Genomic DNA, 17,363 nt, shown 5'->3' with positions numbered 1-17,363 from the left:
TTGAAAGCTGTAACAATGCTGATGTGTCTGGCTCGGGGCCAGCAGGAGGTCTCCTCAGGGAACTTGACCTCAGCCTGTTCGGTGCTGACAGATGGCTGTACCCCTCTCCTCTTCAGGCTGGGGAACAGGTGCTGCAAATGCCTCCAGCAGTTTGGCAGCTCTTGCCTGTGGTTGAATGGGGACCCTGACAAGTGCTACACCCCGATACTGAAGTGTGCTGGTGTATTTTGAACTGTAGTGTAAAGCTTATGATGCAATAGATCCTAATAAGGAAGGGGGGTACTCAACCTAAGTAACTGCTACAGGGAGGGGTCTCTGTGGTTGTGCAGCTTCACTAGAGCCTGGAGAGGTGGTAGGTTCTCAGTCAGAGCTGTAGTTGGAGGTATGTGCCTGCATCAGTGATACGCAAACCATGTAAGGGAGGAAAGACTAGCTTAAGTACAACTGATTTCCTCCTGTTTTTAGGAGCTTTTTTAGGGTCTTGTGTGAGACAATGGACCAGTTTTCTGAAGACTGAAAACTAGTCTGCATATAATAAATGCTCTTAGATTAAAAAGGCTGAGTTTAGTTAAGCTTCTCTTTTTTTAAACTGTGATCTTTACCCTAGCCATGGGATTAGATAAGAAATTGAACCAAGTACAGAAAGAGCTTTAGTGGTGCCTGCTCTTAATACCTCCTTAAAACCACTGGGCACTTCACATTTTCCCTGGTGTGGGGGACAACTTCCTGGTTTTCATTTATTCATGTTGAAAACAGTCAAAGCTAAAACTCAAATCATCCCCCTAGAAACTTTGTTTCCAGGTAGTGCTGTGGCTTTGCAGGTAGAAGTGTTTCTGTAGACAAGAGTATGCAAGTTTCTTCTGGTGCAAAGCTGTCCAGACCCAGCAGAAACCATGCCAGGCTCTCGTGTTCCAGCAACCTATGGTCAAGTGACAGCAGCTGAAGCCTTTCTGCAGTGGCAGCAAGGACTGCTGTCCTACTGTCAGCAGGACTGCGTACAGAGAATGCACCTGTACCTCAGGGCTGTGTTAGCACAGTGCCATCCCTTTGAGGGTAAGAATTTCTTTATTGGAAAGAAGAATTAACTTAATCTGACAGTACTACAAAAACTGTGTAGAAAAGGCTGGTGCTGTGCAGGACTGCAGCTCTGCTATTCAATCAGACTGACAACACAGTCCCTGTATATTTCCCCCTGTGTGTCCATCCCACCAAATATTAACAGCAGATGCATGACTGTGTCTTCAGCACACCCCTCTTCCTCTTCGCTCTTCTGGAGGGGGCCAGCTTTGTCACCCACTGACGCAGTTGACTCTTTCCCAGCTTTGTTGACCCTGGTGACAGCTCCTGCGTCTCTGCTCTTGCCAGCCCGCCAGGGAATGACACACATGGTGTGGTCCAGCCTCCCAGGGGGCAGAGGGGAGTCAAACTGTAGGAGTGTCCACTGCTGCTTCTCTGCAGTGCAAAGATACACATTCACATCTTTAAATGTAGCTTCAGAGGCTTAAAAAGCATGCTGGGAGAGTGATATCATTAATTAGATTAGTTTTCAACATTATAGAGTATTTAGTCTTGCACTGGTGTTAACTCCAGTGCAATGATACTGACTACCAGGGGCGTGAAGCTTGGGAACTGAGGGGGTAATACATTTTCCAACTGACTGGCACTTACCCTTACGCAGCTGAGAGAAGTCTCCTTACCTGTGTGATACTTGTATGTAGTATCTAGTGTCCCATCTGGACCTATTCCACCAAAAATGTACAAGTGGTCTTTAAACACAGCTGATGAGTGGGATGCCCGTCCTCCCGGGACATCACCTGTGGCTGGTATCTTAACCCATCTCATGTCATCTGTTGGAGAAAAAGAACATGTCTATGGTTATGCATTATAAAAAAATCCATCAGTTTTGTTGTTTTAAACAAATAGGGTGATATTTTAAGCACTTAAGAACTGATCTTTTAGAAATAAGGTTCCCCAAATTCAAAACCCACCACACAACAGCTGTTGCTCTGTGGTGCCTATATCCATACTTACTTATATCAATGCAGAACAGATCATTGTAAAAAATATCACCAGCTAAACCTCCATGGATGAAGAGTTTGGTCCCAACTGCAACCACAGCGTGTCCATGCCGAGGAGAGGGGGGATCACCGTGGGTATCTGGCTGGGACCAGGTCAAGGTGGCTAAAAATGGGAGTACACGTGCTCCATTAGGAAGGGAACTCTGGAAGCTCTACAAGCCGGTGACCCCAGAGCCCTGCGGAGGCTTCCTAAGGAAGTGCCTCCAGCAGGGTCAGAGAAGGGTTAATGCCATATCATACAGCGTGGGCAAGCCCTCCGATGGAGCTCTGTGCGCTGTTTGAGTGGCTCGGCAGCAGGAAAGATGAATTCAAACCAGAAGGCAAACCCTTTCTGGTGCACACAGAGCCCTCAGAATGAATGGGACAACTCTGACAGTACATGAGCAGCACAGGACGATGCCACCACAGAAAGGTATCTGCTGTTGGGCAAAGGTGACAAGCCACTCCCATCTCCCACTGCGTTCCTCATCCCAGAGCTTTACACTGCTGTTTTGGCCCAAATTCCCAGCGACTACATAAAGGTAAGTGCACATCAACAGCGAGGAACACCCGCTCATCCATTTAAACTCAAAGCCAAAGTGGGGGCCCAACGCTTCCACGTCTCTGCATCCGGAACGCAGACCTCCGCTTCAACAGCGGCTGGATTCCACCGTTTGGCATAAGGGCCCTTTACCTGTCCAGAGGTACCTGTGTCAAACACGTGAAGCCGCTGGTCTTTAACGGGTTCTGCTCCTTTATCTCCTCCTCCAAACACGTACAGACAGTCTCCTACCGCTGCTGAGGAGGAGTGAAATGTCCTAGGCAGCGGATGCACTCCGCTCACTTCAGGACTCTCCCAGGTTCCTGTTTCTAATTGAGACGTTTGATTAACAAAGTAATCAAGGTGGTAACAGAAAACGCGCTCTGCTCCCCCTCCCAACTGACAGCCACCCCGAAGGCGCCTGGCTGGGGCTCTGTGGCCGGCCCGGCCTGCACCTCCCCGCCTGGGACCCGGCTCCGGGCGAACCGAACCGCGAGGGGAGCCCCGGGCGCCGGCGGTTCGGGGTCCCGCTGCCGCGGGTCCTCGGGCACTCACCGAGGTCCAGCGCCTGGACGCAGCTCCGGTTCCCCGCCGGGTGGGCGCCGCCGAAGACCCAGAGCCGCGGGGGGTCGGTGGCGGGCAGGAACGTGGCGTGTTCGTAGCGGGGCCGCAGCCCGCTCCAGCCGGCCGCGACCCAGCGGTGCGCGCCTGCGGGCGGCGGAGAGCGCGGTCGGCGGCGGCCCCGGGACCCAGTTCTCCCCCCCCCGCCCCTTCCCGCGACCCCCCGTCCCGGCCCTCACCCAGCTCCACGAAGTGGGCGTCCGCGAAGGCGCCGGCGGGGTCGGCGCCGCCCAGGAGGAGGACGCGGCCGGTCCCGCCGCCCGGCAGGAAGAGGCAGCCGTGGCCCACGCGTCCGAGGGGCCGGTCACCGCGCGGCGACAGCCGGTACCTGCGGGAAGCGAGGGGCAGCGCTCAAGCGGCGCCGGGCCGGCGGGCCCGTCCGTCCGCTCCATCCCGCCCCGCTCACCACTTGGCCGGCTGCGGGCGGCGGCCCGGCTCCAGCAGCGGCAGCGCCCGCGGCCCCATGGCGGGCCGCCGCACCGGAGGGCAGCAGCCCGGGCGGAAGCGGCTGCCGCCTTCCGGCCCAGCGCCCGCCGGAAGTGCCCCGGGCTTCCGCCGGCGTCCCTCACCACCCCCCGGAAGTGGCGGGCTCCGCTTCCGGCCCCGAGTCGCCTCCCAAGATGGCGCCGCTGGACCTGGACAAGTACGTGGAGATCGCTCGGCTCTGCAAGTACCTGCCCGAGAACGACCTCAAGGTGCGGCCGGGGCGGGGGGGCCGGGGCGGGCCGGGCCCGGGGCCGGTGCTGAGGCCGGTGCCGACCCGCTCTTCTCCCGCAGCGCCTCTGCGACTATGTGTGCGACCTGCTGCTGGAAGAGTCCAACGTCCAGCCCGTCTCCACGCCCGTCACCGTCTGCGGGGACATCCACGGGCAGGTAACGGGCGGGCGGCCCCGCACCCCCGGCCCGGCCCGGTCGTGCCCAGCCCGGTCCTGCCCGCCGGGCGCTGCGGGGCCCGGTGCCGGTGTCGGTGCCGGTGCCCGCAGCTCTCACGCTCCTGCTTCTCTCCGCAGTTCTACGACCTGTGCGAGCTGTTCAGGACGGGCGGTCAGGTCCCCGACACCAACTACATCTTCATGGTACGCGCAGGCGGGGCTCGCCCCGCTCGCTCGGCCGGGGCTCAAAAAATGAGTTTAAAGCTTAAATCCCGATACACCGGTCGAGTCTCAGACCTTGCCCGCCGGCGCCGTGTTTGCTTTTGCCGTTCGCCTGCCACGTACGGGTTTTCTTTTGTTGAGTAAAGTACGAGTTACGTGGTGCGAAGTGAGGCAGGAAGAGCGGAGCGCGGTGCCGGTCAAGCAGAGCTGTGCCGGCGCGGCAGCAGCACCCCGTTAGCCGGAGCGTCCTGAGGGCCCATCAGGTCGCGTGTCGGGGCAGCTCTGGGTGAGCGCGGCCCAAAGCTGCAGCTCCGAGCGACCAAAGAACGCGTTCTCCTAGATCCGAGCAGATCCCGGCGTCCCTTCAGCGTTTGTTAGGTTTCTTTATGCACTGCGAGAAATTTAGAGTGGATATATCACTTTGCGTTTTTCCATTTGACTGTTTTTCCATTTACAAATATTTTTTTGACTTGCAGGGTGACTTTGTAGATAGAGGTTATTATAGTCTTGAGACTTTCACTTACCTTCTTGCACTAAAAGCTAAGTGGCCTGATCGTATCACACTGTTACGAGGCAATCATGAAAGCAGGCAGATAACACAAGTGTATGGATTTTATGGTAAGTCTTTACCCAAATGGTTTCTGAAGGGGGGCTAACGCGTAATAAATGAGTACAGCTTTCCCTTGGGAAACCTGTTCTGAATGCAGCACTACCTGGGGCTTTCCTGGGACTGGACGGGGAGTGGGCTCAGTAAAATTTGAGTGTTATCATTTGTAATGTGATCATCGTGTTCGTGAAGTAGAAATGTGTGTTAGTCCAGATCTCGCTGCTCTTCTCCTCCAGCATCTGGGTGTTTGGTTGTTTTTTTTTTTGGTGCCATGTTCAATTTTAGAGACAGAGCATGTATTTATACAGAATGTGCTTTGGTATCTTGTAATGAAAAGTTCTACACGAAGTCATGATGTTGCTGTAATTCCTCTTAAGGTTCAGTATAACTGAAAATCAGCTTCACACGTAGAGTTTGCTGTGGAACTCATTTATTGTCAACAGTGAGCTTCTGGGAAAATGCCACTGGCAAGAAATAAGCAGCAGAACAACTGTTTGGAAAACTGAGGGAATTAAATTGCTTGAAAGCTTCTTGTTGTGTGAGGCTTTGATAAAACCTGAGGAAATCCTGGAAAGTGTTTAACACCTGCCACAAAGAATAGCGTCTGTAACATACCTTCTTTTGGATAACACATCAAGTACGAATGTTCAGAGGTCGCTCAAAAAATGCCTGCCCGTCAGGTTTCTTGCTGCGTTCATGTAGCTTTAAACAAAGCCCCTGTAACTCCTGTTTGTGGTAAGAGTATCTTCCACCAGCCCTGCTCGGTTCACGCTTTCTGCCTCAATTCTCCTGTATAAAATTTGCTAATTTAAGTACTCAGCTGGTCTAGGCAAGGGTCAGTTCCCAGCCGGCCAGCTGCGGCAAGCAGCGGACTGCTTAGCAGTGCTCCCGATAGGGTTTTTGTTATATGTCTGACTTTCGAGTTTTGCTGTAAGTGTTTGATTTTATTGTCTGAATGCCTTCTGATCCATTAAGAAGAAAAAAATTCTCTGTTTAACAGATGAGTGCCAAACCAAATACGGAAATGCTAATGCTTGGAGATACTGCACCAAAGTCTTTGACATGCTCACAATAGCAGCTGTAAGTGTAAACACCACATTACAAAAATACAAGTAGATTTTCTAAGTGTGACTGTGAGAATTAGTGACCTTTAAGGGTCACACTGGTAGCGTTCTGGCCTGGATTAAATAGTGAGTATGTCGCACATGTGCCTTTTTTTCTCCAGTTAATAGATGAGCAGATTCTCTGTGTGCATGGTGGCCTCTCTCCAGACATCAAGACACTCGATCAAATTCGAACCATCGAACGTAATCAAGAAATTCCTCACAAGGGCGCCTTCTGTGACCTTGTTTGGTCTGATCCAGAAGACGTCGATACGTGGGCGATCAGTCCGCGAGGAGCAGGCTGGCTCTTCGGTGCAAAGGTGACAAACGAGGTAATGATGCCGTTGTGTGCAACATAAAGTAACTGCAGGTATGAGATAAATTGAAGCGTCACGCTCAATTTGGTATTTACCCTAGCGACAAATGGGTCGAGGACCCTGCAAGACGATGAACTTTCCTTGTAAGACCGCTGCGAGTAAGTCGTGGTGGTGGAGAAGGTTCGCTCAAGACAACCTGAAAAATGAGCCATTTGAACTTAAAAGCATAAATACAACTGCCAGCTGTGGTAATACTGATCTTGCTTTTAAAGAGTGTAACACAGTGAGACTAACTAGTATTACTGGGGTTTCTGTAGAATACTTTTCTAAGGATTTAGGAGAAAAAAAATACCATTTTTCTTAACAATTCTTAATTTTTGTTACTTTGGAAAATGGCGAGCAGACCTCTGGGGGCTGACACACACTGGCCTTCCCAGGCTCCTGAAGTAGCTGCGTTACGAATGCCACGCTCGAGCCTCACGTTGTTGCTCTGGCCTTGCCACAGCATGTTCAGGAAGGATCGAGCCTTGCGGATGGCACAGGCTTGGGCATTGCAGCTGTCACCTGTATTTCATAGGTGTTGCTCACTGCTCAGCTCTTAAAACCCCAATTTTTTTTTTTTTTTTTGGTGCACTGGGTGGAAAAAGCTTCTTTTTAACCATTTCACGGTGTGCGCGTGCCGGGGCCGTAGCTGGGAGAGGATTGTGTGGGCCGTGGCGTGCAGCTGCTCAGAGAAAACTGACCTTCCTTTTTTCCTTTGCAGTTTGTTCACATCAACAACTTAAAACTCATCTGCAGAGCGCACCAGCTAGTTCATGAAGGCTATAAATTCATGTTTGATGAGAAATTGGTAACGGTATGGTCTGCTCCAAATTACTGCTACCGCTGTGGAAATATTGCGTCAATCATGGTCTTTAAAGATGTAAATACACGAGAACCAAAGTTATTCCGCGCAGTTCCAGATTCAGAACGTGTAATTCCTCCTAGAACAACCACACCGTATTTCCTCTGAGACCTTTCCCCACCTGCTGTCTCCCTCTTCTCTTGTACTGTCCCTTTACAATATACTTTTTATTGAGCACTTTGCTGCTGAAATGCTGCCTCTTGCCTTTTTTTATTTTTAAATTATCTAAATTTATTGTGTATTATGGTGTCTGTAGCAAGTGTTGGTTTTTTTTTTCCCTTTTCCCTCCCCTAGATTAATTTCAGAGTATTTGTAATATGTCCTTGAAATTTATACTACTGCATGTAGTTCTTGCGTATTTCTGGGGTTAGATGAAACGTTTTCCTTTTAACAATCACGATACCCGGGAAGCAGCTCGGTCCCAGTGTGGTATTCAGCTTTTTGTTTGGTAAGTTTTAAGAAATTTCAGCAGCAAAGTTATTGCCTCTAGTGTGCACGGTGGGACTGTGACTGCCTTGTGTTGTGAACACGTAGAACCCCGTCGTCCTCCTCGTGGCTTGTTTTAAGTGGATAAAAATAAAGTGGTCAGAAGGGCTGTTCCCCCCCCCCCCCTTGTTTTGTTTTCTTAGGATTCCAGTTAAAAGTACCCAGACCTGCTGCAGCGATTGAGTTTGTACATTAAAATAACTGTTCTGATTTTTTTCAGAGACCTTGTATTTTTAATAAAGCCGTACCTTACATCAGCCCCCCCTCGAGGCTGATTAACGCGCGTACGAGCCCGCTGCCCGCCGCCCGCCTCTCTCTGCGGGGGGGGGGCGGGTTCCGGTTCCGGCGGAGGAAGGGGGGCGGGGGTTCCGGTTCCGGCCCGGGGCGGGTCGGTGTGGGGGCCCGGCGGCGGCGGCATGGCGCGGAGCACGCTCTCCTCCCGCTTCCGCCGCCTCGACATCGACCAGTACGACGAGAACCGCTTCGTGGAGGAGCCCGACGAGGCGGCGGCGGCGGCCGAGACCGACGCCGGCCCCGAGGTGGAGGCGCTGCTGAGGCAATATCCTTTGGGAGCGGGCCGGGAGGGCGGGGAGCGGGCCCGGGCGGCGGCGGCGGCGACCTCGGCCCTGCCGCCCCCCCGAGCGGAGCCCCGGGCCCCGCGGCCCTCGCCCGTGTCCGAGCGCTCGCAGCCGGATCCCGGGCGGCCGGGGCGGGGGAAGCGGCCGGCGAAGCGCTTCGCTCCCCTACCCTCCGCAGCGGGCCGGTAACCGGCCCCGGAAAAAGGAAAAGTTTCGGTCGGCGTTACGAAACGCAAAATCCGTCAGCGTTAACGAGGCTCGAGTCGTGGCGCGGAGCCGCCGGTTTGAGTCCTTGACTCGTGCCCTGCACAGGGGACGCGCTGCGAGCCTTCCACAGCGCCCTGCGGAGCTCTCCCGTCAACACCAAGAACCAGGCGATGAAGGTGACCGGGGCTGGGGCGCGGGCAGGGCTCCCGGGGTCGCCGGGCAGCTCCGCAGCGACGGCGGCGTCGCCCGGAGATCAGTCCGCAGCACCTGACAGCTCGCTGCTAACGAGCGACACGGCAAGGCGCCGCGGTTTCTGCCTAGGCGATCCCCGCGTGGCCGCCCCGTCCTTCTCCTCGCTCCCGAGACCCCAAGTGAAGAACGCTCACCGGCTTGCTTGCAGAAATAAGCCGGCCTTTAGTGTAGCCGCCGGCCCTCCGAACGCACCTCGTCGAACAACACCGGAAGTCTTGGGATCGTTTCCAACTTGGCTGGTTCTCATGTTATTCTCCTTTCCTTGTCTTCGCAGGAGCAGGCCCAGGGAACCATGCTTAAAGTCCTCACGTCTTTTAAAAGCAGTGAAATAGAACAAGCGGTGAATTCCTTGGACAGAAATGGCGTTGACTTGTTAATGAAGTACATTTATAAAGGATTCGAAAAGCCAACAGAAAATAGCAGTGCAATATTACTTCAGTGGCATGAAAAGGTACGTGTTTGGTGCTCTCTTGGCTCAGCCACGCTCCGCAGGGACCCTGTTGGTGCTTTCGCGAGAGGCCCTGCAAGAGAAGCGGGTGATGGCGGCGGGGCTCAGCCTGAGGAGCACAGTGACTGGCGTTTCCTTTTATCTTTGGTCTCCTTGAGCTCAGACTCATTAAGCCTTTACTCATATTTCAAACCTTTCCCTCAGCCAGGGGGAGAGGTGAGTCCTGTGGCAGGGCAGTGTCTGCTGGAGGAAGCATTGCGCTTTCTTCTGCATCTAAGGAGTGCAGTGTCCCCACCTGGGAGGAAAATCTGGGAGCCGAGGTGTGGGTGGTTGAAGGGGGTAGCTGGCATTGTTCCTTTGTAGCCGAGTATTTGGCCGAGGGGGTGCTCAGGCTGGCTCGGGTCTGGCAGTTTTCATCAGCTGAGCGCTGCTAGCAGCATACATGTCACAGCTTCGTAACAGGATTTAGCAAACCTCTTTGGTTTGCACAGGAGAGGCCTCCGAGATCTCCAAAAAGATCCCACTGGGATCCGGAGTGGTCCTCTCCTGTTTCTGTGGAATGCCCGTTGTGAGACAGGGAGGGCAGGATGTGTTCGTCGGCTGACTGTTGAACATTCCCTCTGTGAGAGGGTGAGGCACGGGAAGCAGCTGCTGGGTGCCACTGCCCCCAGGCAGGAATCCGGGGGAGTCTTCCCCCACTGCAGGGGTTTTAGCTGCGGCGCTGGCTGTCAGTGCTCCTCCTAGGAGAAATGATCCCTAGGAATGCTGCAGCTCCCTGTACCACCGGCACTGTAGCAGTGCAGCCTGCTGCTAGTGCTGCTGTCATTTTCACAGAGTACGGGTTTTTTTCCCGTGATACGTAAAGACAGAACTTCTGTAGAGTGACTCCAGCTATTAGCAGCTGTCACCAGCTTTGCAGAACCTTGACAGGGGAGCAGGAGGGAATTTCTCAGGACAGCAAAGAAGATGTTTCTGCTTGATTTTTTTTTTTTTTTCTTTTTCTTTCTGTTGCTGTTTCCACTGGAGACTGTTTTCAACTAACCATGGGTGGGTGCTCCCAGTGTGTAATGTTACACAACACCACCCTGACTGGAAAGATGACAGTGCTCAGAGCATGTAGGCACATGTAAAGCATTTCGTCTTCTTTGTTTTGAAAGGAACAAGGCAGGTCTGAAGTAGGCTGGGCAGAGTTTAAAACCTTGGTTGCGTTCTGCTTTTTGGCACTACCAGTAAGACGTGTGGCTTGCTCAGAAAGGAGTCAGCTGCTCAGTAGTAGTACCAGTCTGTCCTCTGGAAAAGGGCTGTCATCCCCCTGTATATCAGGTCTGGCAACCGGGAACGTTTACATGCGTGCAGCGCGTGCAGGCAGCTCCGAGTGGACGCTTTGCATTCATGTCTCCTAAGGACAGTGACGTGTCTCGTACTGTTGATCACTGCTCTCCTTTCATACATTGTAATACCCACTGGGCTGTATTTGAATTATGTCTGCAAAGTAAACACACCTTGTTTTGAGCAGTCAGCTTTAATATTTTTCATAATCACATCCATCATCTTGTAGACTTTAGAAGGATACGTTATTTACGTTGAGGGATGCAAATGAAACTGAAACGAGCTCTTCCTCCTTTCCCACTCAGGGATATGGGAGGTGAGACATTCTGCGTCATCAATGACATGCGACATTGGTATCCTCTAGATCCAAAAGATAGTTAGATTTTGGAGAATGTAATTTTTCCCTTCAGATTTAGTGGTATACAGGTTACTAAATTACTGTATTTGGTTTTGTCTACCCTTCTCAGTCCCTTGGTTCTTATGTCACGGAGTACGTTTATAGAATGTTACTATGTACATACTGCAGTAATTTGAGCCAAAGATCACTCTCATCTATATTTACAGAGAAGTGAGCCACAAACTTCCTAGGATCAGAACAAGCAAGGATCTGAGTTCAGGTCTGAGCTCCCCCATTAGCCTTTTAACTGTTGGCCTAAATCATTCAGAGCACACAGCGCAAAGAGGAGTCAGTGTGCAAGTGTAGAACTTGCCACTGCAGGAAGGTAAAGGCGTCAGCAGGCACCTGCAGAGACACAGAGAGGTGGAACAACCCAAGAACTGTATTTCCTGTTCTGGTGGTAGCAGCCAGCGTAAAGCGTTGTGCTGTGGTCTTGGGCTGCGTGGGCGAACCCGTCCATGCGAGTGCTTTGTGTGCTGGAGCAGTTGTGTGGAGAGAAGCACCACTGCCTGGGCTCGCAGCCTGGTGGGGGGAATGCAGTTTCGTCATGGAAACCTGACACTGCACAATACGGTTCAGTACCTAAATGAAATGACTTAAAATGTCTTTAATGTCTGCATGTGCTAGAGAAAGCAAACAGATTTTCTCCAATTAACTGTTTTAAAGATGCAAGAGCAAAAAAGGGGTGGAACAGCCCAAGCTGCCTATGTGTGAAAAGTAAGTTTTTGGAGAAGAGCCACATACTATTCCGTTATTAAACACTTGTTTGTTCTTTTAAGATGCCTTTTACGTGTGACACAGTAGCTGGCTTGCATGACGCAGTGACTCTGTGTAACCTCTCTCCTTTTCCCATCCCCACAGGCATTAGCAGTAGGTGGACTAGGTTCCATAGTAAGAGTTCTTACAGCAAGAAAGACTGTTTAAAAGACTATTAACTTGAACCAAGACGACGCTCAGTTTTGGACTCAGAAGAAGGAATTAGCTGAAATGACGCTGGTCCATCTTTATTAGAGATTGCAATCTACTGAAATACTATGGAAACCTCCTCTTGGAATGCTTTTAACCTTAAAGGTGGGGGAAGAGTAAAGGTATTCCTGCATATTCCGACTATCAAATACAGGAGCCAAGACATTCTCCTGATCCCTTCTTTAAAAGGCAGAGAGACGGCACACTCCTGCCTCCTATTACTGTAAGCGAACAGGTATTTTTCAGATGCTGCTTTATCGAAGTGTGGTGATACAAGATCCTGTGTGTACTGCTTATTTAGGAGGTAGCTATGTCCTTGGCAGATGCAAGATCCTGACAGCTTACGGGCAGGAGAAGTGTTCATTAGAATGGCGGTTTTGTACGTACAGTTGAAGGACTAGTTGGACTGTGGGGTTGGTTTCAGTGTAAAGTGCCTGCTGCATCAATAAAGTTCTTGGATCACATGAGTGAAGTAACTTATTTTTCACTAAATCGTAAGTCTGACACTTACTGAAAAGCAGGCCAGCAGTATGCCAATTCTAAGCTAAGTGTCCACCTTTGTATGAATGCTCTTAACTCCAACTATTTACAGAATTTGTCCTATGCTGGCTGGAGTGAGACCAAGCTCAGCTGTTCCAATCAAGGCTTCTAAGATGCAGCGAGTATAATGCATAATCACCCATGATTTGATGTTTATATTCTTGTCGATCCTAGAAAGTCAAGAAAATACTGCAGAACCTATTATTTATGTATTAGTGCGTCCTCGCCTTCTGAAGGACTGACTTAAGTACAGCAAAAGGAGCTGCTTCAAGTCAGTATGCACAGATGATTTGTCCCGACAGAGCACAACTACTCAAAACCATTGCTCTCTCCACCGTCAGTTACAGCACCCTTGGCAAGAGCAGTGAGGATGTACGGCATCCCTCTGGGTCTTGGTTGGCGGTGTGCGCCCCGAGTCTGGCAGGGTTATCTGCCAGGAAGGAGCCTTCCTTTTGGCACAAATGAGCATACTCCAAGTGAAGCAGCTGCTCAAGGAGGCCCTGCACCATTGGGTGGTTGGTTTTTTTTTTTTTTTTTTTTTTTTTTTTTTTTTTTTTTTTTTTTTTTTATCAATCAGCTGCTAAAAGTGCAGCAGCAGCTGTCACTGGTGAGAGATGATTTTAGGAGGCAGAAGCACTCCACCTCATTCCTGGCGTAACTCCCTATGAGAAATGGAGGCCTTAATTACACGGCTGACACACCCATTCTTACCCTGGGCAGAAGGTGGGGTTTGTTTCATGCTTTAAAATTCTCTCAATTTTAAATAGCTACAGCATGCCAGTGGAGAGAGATAACCAGAACTATAAAGAGAAAGAAATCAAGATTAGGGTTTTGATCCAAAATGTATTGCACCACAAATTTCATAGTGTTTCATAATACAATCCATATTTACAGCATAGAAGGAAAGAAATCCAATGGCCATAGAAAGGATTATGTATACCACTGTTTTTATACAAGGGAAAGTGCATTAGCTTTTTAATATATATGTATACACACCATTCTTGCTCTGATACCTAAAGAAAATTCAACACTTGAGAACTAGTTTATGGTTAAGTTGATCCTGTATGAGCTTTGGGATCTTAAATTGAAGTTGTGTTAGTGAATATATAATCTCACATTTTATTTTGTCACTCTCTATTCCAGGCTGCCTGTACTGCTTTTCTTACTGTTCAGCAGTAACCTTTCAAGCCAGGATCAACATAAACCGATTAGTCATTCAGCAGGTATCAGCATGAGTAGAGGGAATCCTGTCCTGTCCCCTGGTCTTGGGTCCCACAGAAATAGGTCAGGGCAAAGGGACATTCTACAGAAAAAGACCTTAGAGAATAAAAGCTTCCCAGAACCAACAGGGTTATCCTGCCCCCACTTTGTTTCAGAGTAGAGGAGTAATTGATATAAACCCACTTTTTGATTGTCTATTTTCATACTAGAGCAGAGTTGTACTCTTCCCATAAACTTCTGTATGCTACCGTTAAGTGCCACGGATCAGGTTACTAAAGACTCTGTTTGGACAAGCTTTAGCGTACTAAAAAATCCTTTTGGTTTTCTTAACTTCAAATAAATACAACCTAGCTCTAAACTGAGGAGTGTCACTTGTGCCAAGGTAATAGCTACTGCGAATACCTGGGTCTGGGATATGACTGATCAACAAAAACTGGGGAGACCAGGCAGGGTAAAGAATTGCAGCACATTTACCACTCTGATAAATGACCTCACGTGGAAGGATACTTTCATCTTTACCACAGCACAAGTGTGCATGGAAGCAGGGAGCAGCTCACGTGCTGTAACTCTTAACACTACATCATCGACTGCCACCACTAAGGTCATTCAGACCCCTGTTAGCAAAGTTAAAAACCTGAACAGTGACCCTATCTCCACTACAGGATAGCTGGAATTTTCTCGCATATATTTAATAAAATTACTGTTAGTAACACAAACCTCCTTGTAAGAGAATTACCAGAATTGCAGCCTGCTCATCCAATTCCACAGATATGTAGTTTTTTGAAAATATGTCCCGTTTTTAAGAAGTCAGACTTGCTGCTGCTTCTCATTTTCATCTAGGTTTTGCAGTGGTGTTATAACTACAGGCAAAATTGTATTACTACTCTGTGAGGCAAGTGCCACCTTGGTCCCCTTTTCTTAAGGGGGGAAGGAAAGCAAGCTGCTGGAACCAGATTTATTCATTAAGAGTTGAATTTTGCCCTCAAAACCAAAAACCTCATGAACAGCATTTCTCTTACAACGTAGTTAGAACACAGTTAACAGCCCACTCACTGTTCATAACAGTTTTTAAGCATCAGTATTTGAAGTACAGAAAACCACAACCAAAGAGGCGGATACTGGTGATAAAGATTTGTTGCTAGCAGACTTGGAAGAAAAAAAAAAAAAAATCAATGCGTTTAGTACCAATATTCTTCACCCTTTGTCACTAGATTTTTTTTTTTTAAAAATAAAAGGTATTCTCAGTGTGCATTTACAATACCTGGAATTCAGCTTTAAAAATTTAAAATGGTTTACTATCCCTTCTTCCCAATGCTAACAACCTATGGTACAGGCTAATAGATTAGTTTTAAAGGCGACTGAGTATTAGGTACTATAATTAAGACCATTTTAATTATTATTTTTCTTTAAGAAAAGTAAAATCAGACAACTCTAAAGTTGTGCTCTCAAATTAAATAATCATCATCATCAACATGCAGCCTTCAGGACTGCAGGCCAGGATATATGCACCTTAAATTACACAGTGATATGAAAAAATGCAAACTATTAGTTATGTCAGTATTGTTATAGGCAAGGCAGATTTCTTTTTTGGTTAAAGCTCCTGCTCCTGTTCTTTGAAAGGCTTTTCAAACCGTCAAAAACTCAATACAGTACTGCCAACATTTTTTTTTCATTGCTTGCTTTCCACAGCAAGACAAGGAAGCTTTACTGTGCCTAGAGTTACTCAACTCTAGCACTCTGTAACAGAAGCTGGGATCACCATCATAACAGATGCACGCGTTAGAAGCTTGAACTGCCAGCACCGGTATTAGCGAGGTTAACGTTACCCTTTGGTGCCAAGAAAACAAGACCGATGAGCACAAGGAGCTGACTTCCATTAAGAGACCATCAAGACAATGGTCCCCGAATCCAACCCAGAAGAGGTGTTTCAGTTTGTAGTGAAAATTTCTCCTTGCACAATATTAGTTTTGTAAACAGTGTCAAAAGTTCTTGTACAAAATACTGCAATGACAGTGATTAAGACACACCTGAATTAGTGTGTTCAGCGTTCTTTTCACAGAAAAAAGTGGCTAGATGCTGACTGTCCATTTTCAGGTTCCCTTAAGGCCACAGTGTCCTTGGGCTCGAGATAGACGGCCGGATACTGCCTTTGGGAGATGGCTTTGACCCAAACCACGACATCTAGGACAAAAAAGCACAATATACATTATGCCAGGTTCACACTTCTAAGAAGCTGAAGATTTGAAAAAGAAAGAATATGGTACAGAGGCATCTCCCCATCATTTGATGGAAATAACTATTTATAAAATGGAATGCTGCAAACTTCAGACTGAAGAAGTGAAGATAGTTTCACACAATCCAATCTGGAAGAAACAGCAGCCACTTTCCACAAGTGAAGACAACTGAAGATTACACTTAATATATTCCTTTAAAATAATGACAAATCACAAATCTACAGTCATTTAAACACAGTACCTTTAGTCAATCTAGTATTAAACTGTTCCCTTAACAAGATGGCAAGAAAATCTCCCTCAGCTGCAATCATAAATAGACTGAACATGTCCAGCTTACTGACTACAGAGATGAATGCAGGACACGGAAGGAACTGAGGCAGCACTCATTTATGAACACTCACTAATAACCACATAGCCAGGGACATGCAGGAGATCTCATTTTATGCAATGGAAAGGAGAAACAGATCTAGGTGTCTAAGCCCAATGTCAAAATGACAAACCCAGAATTCGGCTTCCTGCTTTTAATATTTGGCTGCATCCAGGCAAGGAGCTTCTAGCTTCCCTCCACGGACAGAGTCCGCTGGGCAAAACTATGCTGTTACTCATTCACTGAAGCACTGGCAAGTTGCTACTTCCCTCACTGAAATGGACAAATTCCAACATGTATGTATGTGATTAGCTAACATTTTAATAATAAATTACGTTTATTATTGTAGCTAACATTTGGAGAAGATACTTTTCATGATCTCCCAGCATCTAAGAGTTTTCATTCCATCTGCTGGAAGTCCCGTTAAAGACTACAAGTGGAACAGAACCCTTACCTTGTACTCCAAAGTTTCTTTAAGCATGTTTTCTTCCTCTTGTGAAAAATTCAGTAACACAGATACAGCTTTAATTAGATGGAATGCCTGAAAGAAACCACAGTATTTTGTTGCTTATGATGCTCTCGGGCTCTACTTTCTGGACTGCAGTGCAGCACAGTTTTTCTGTGGGTTTGGTCACAGACTTTTTAGTCACAACCGTGAAGAGCAGACCAGCAGCCTGCCGTTATCCCCAGCTCCAATAGACTAGGATGGCCTATATCTTATTTCTTCTGTTTGTGTTTCCTGGCTTTCTGTTCTTTAACGCTGGTTTGCATATTTGCGGGAAAGAAGACAAATGGGGAGCCTAGTTAGAGAAGAAGCTTGGCTCTTGTGGCATCCTAGTTTTTTTAAGCTTTGAAAAGTTGATCAAACCAGCACATAGAGTGGAAAGAATCATGGCATTTTAAATATACACTTTATATTAACTCTGTAGTACTAATATTCTAAATGGGGCACACAATGTGGAGTTGGTAAAGGAGTCAAGCACTCTGGATACCATGGAGTTGCAGAATTATTTCTTGATCTTAGCCACTGACTTGCAATTAAGTGAAGTATATTGTTGCCATAACTTTTTTACCTTTAACTTTTTTGACACAAC

At 48.4% G+C, this 17,363-nt stretch overlaps 4 protein-coding genes across 14 annotated transcripts in view; 2 read left to right on the top strand and 2 right to left on the bottom strand.

Annotated features, from left to right (window-relative positions):
- Nucleotides 1–1,046: 1,046 nt before the first annotated feature.
- RABEPK (Rab9 effector protein with kelch motifs) lies at nucleotides 1,047–3,740 on the bottom strand. Of its 3 annotated transcripts, XM_029999592.2 has the most exons (7): nucleotides 3,626–3,740; nucleotides 3,399–3,547; nucleotides 3,154–3,306; nucleotides 2,766–2,927; nucleotides 2,032–2,181; nucleotides 1,698–1,847; nucleotides 1,047–1,452 (listed from the first exon to the last, which is right to left on the bottom strand). In XM_029999592.2, exons 1-7 carry the CDS (start codon nucleotides 3,682–3,684, stop codon nucleotides 1,151–1,153), a joined length of 1,125 nt encoding a protein of 374 aa, XP_029855452.1. In that variant the 5' UTR covers nucleotides 3,685–3,740; the 3' UTR covers nucleotides 1,047–1,150. The 3 variants fall into 3 exon arrangements, with proteins under 3 accessions (XP_029855452.1, XP_029855453.1, XP_040975752.1); XM_029999593.2 differs by lacking the exon at nucleotides 2,032–2,181; XM_041119818.1 differs by lacking the exon at nucleotides 3,399–3,547 and having other exon boundaries at nucleotides 3,548–3,628.
- PPP6C (protein phosphatase 6 catalytic subunit) lies at nucleotides 3,683–7,949 on the top strand. Of its 2 annotated transcripts, XM_029999594.2 has the most exons (7): nucleotides 3,780–3,914; nucleotides 3,997–4,092; nucleotides 4,230–4,295; nucleotides 4,790–4,931; nucleotides 5,921–6,000; nucleotides 6,146–6,355; nucleotides 7,104–7,949. In XM_029999594.2, the coding sequence occupies exons 1-7, from the start codon at nucleotides 3,840–3,842 to the stop codon at nucleotides 7,350–7,352; spliced, it is 918 nt and encodes a 305-aa protein (XP_029855454.1). In that variant the 5' UTR covers nucleotides 3,780–3,839; the 3' UTR covers nucleotides 7,353–7,949. The 2 variants fall into 2 exon arrangements, with proteins under 2 accessions (XP_040975753.1, XP_029855454.1); XM_041119819.1 differs by lacking the exon at nucleotides 4,790–4,931 and having other exon boundaries at nucleotides 3,683–3,914.
- Nucleotides 7,950–8,104: 155 nt separating this feature from the next.
- On the top strand, nucleotides 8,105–12,371 carry ARPC5L (actin related protein 2/3 complex subunit 5 like). The gene is made up of 4 exons (XM_029999595.2): nucleotides 8,105–8,289; nucleotides 8,619–8,691; nucleotides 9,042–9,218; nucleotides 11,803–12,371. The coding sequence occupies exons 1-4, from the start codon at nucleotides 8,147–8,149 to the stop codon at nucleotides 11,863–11,865; spliced, it is 456 nt and encodes a 151-aa protein (XP_029855455.1). The 5' UTR covers nucleotides 8,105–8,146; the 3' UTR covers nucleotides 11,866–12,371.
- GOLGA1 (golgin A1) overlaps nucleotides 10,212–17,363 on the bottom strand; it is a 23,884-nt gene continuing 16,732 nt past the window's right edge. For 5 of the 8 annotated variants that reach the window (XM_041119813.1, XM_041119814.1, XM_041119815.1 and 2 more), the window contains 2 exons: nucleotides 16,724–16,810; nucleotides 13,271–15,849 (listed from right to left, as the gene is read on the bottom strand). In XM_041119813.1, the coding sequence (XP_040975747.1) occupies nucleotides 15,769–15,849; nucleotides 16,724–16,810 (168 nt within the window). In that variant the 3' untranslated portion in view covers nucleotides 13,271–15,768. Of the gene's footprint in view, nucleotides 10,701–13,021; nucleotides 13,248–13,270; nucleotides 15,850–16,723; nucleotides 16,811–17,363 lie in introns of those variants that run through there. The other 3 variants (XR_005931319.1, XR_005931317.1, XR_005931318.1) reach the window with 3 other exon arrangements.

Source organism: Aquila chrysaetos, chromosome 24 (genome assembly GCF_900496995.4).
Source record: "Aquila chrysaetos chrysaetos chromosome 24, bAquChr1.4, whole genome shotgun sequence".
Taxonomy (NCBI): domain Eukaryota; kingdom Metazoa; phylum Chordata; class Aves; order Accipitriformes; family Accipitridae; genus Aquila; species Aquila chrysaetos.
The sequence above is the reverse complement of the archived record's forward strand: the minus strand, read 5'-3'. Positions and strand labels throughout refer to the sequence as shown.

Coding starts and splice junctions, on each gene's coding strand:
- PPP6C (XM_041119819.1), top strand. CDS start 3,683: ATGGCGGGCCGCCGCACCGGAGGGCAGCAGCCCGGGCGGAAGCGGCTG. Junction 4,093..4,229: donor GCGGGGACATCCACGGGCAG/GTAACGGGCGGG, acceptor TTCTCTCCGCAG/TTCTACGACCTGTGCGAGCT. Junction 6,356..7,103: donor GTGCAAAGGTGACAAACGAG/GTAATGATGCCG, acceptor TTTCCTTTGCAG/TTTGTTCACATCAACAACTT.
- RABEPK (XM_029999592.2), bottom strand. CDS start 3,684: ATGGGGCCGCGGGCGCTGCCGCTGCTGGAGCCGGGCCGCCGCCCGCAG. Junction 2,182..2,765: donor GCTTCACGTGTTTGACACAG/GTACCTCTGGAC, acceptor TCCCATTTTTAG/CCACCTTGACCTGGTCCCAG. Junction 1,848..2,031: donor TCTGTTCTGCATTGATATAA/GTAAGTATGGAT, acceptor TTTCTCCAACAG/ATGACATGAGATGGGTTAAG.
- ARPC5L (XM_029999595.2), top strand. CDS start 8,147: ATGGCGCGGAGCACGCTCTCCTCCCGCTTCCGCCGCCTCGACATCGAC. Junction 8,290..8,618: donor GTGGAGGCGCTGCTGAGGCA/ATATCCTTTGGG, acceptor CGTGCCCTGCAC/AGGGGACGCGCTGCGAGCCT. Junction 8,692..9,041: donor CCAAGAACCAGGCGATGAAG/GTGACCGGGGCT, acceptor TTGTCTTCGCAG/GAGCAGGCCCAGGGAACCAT.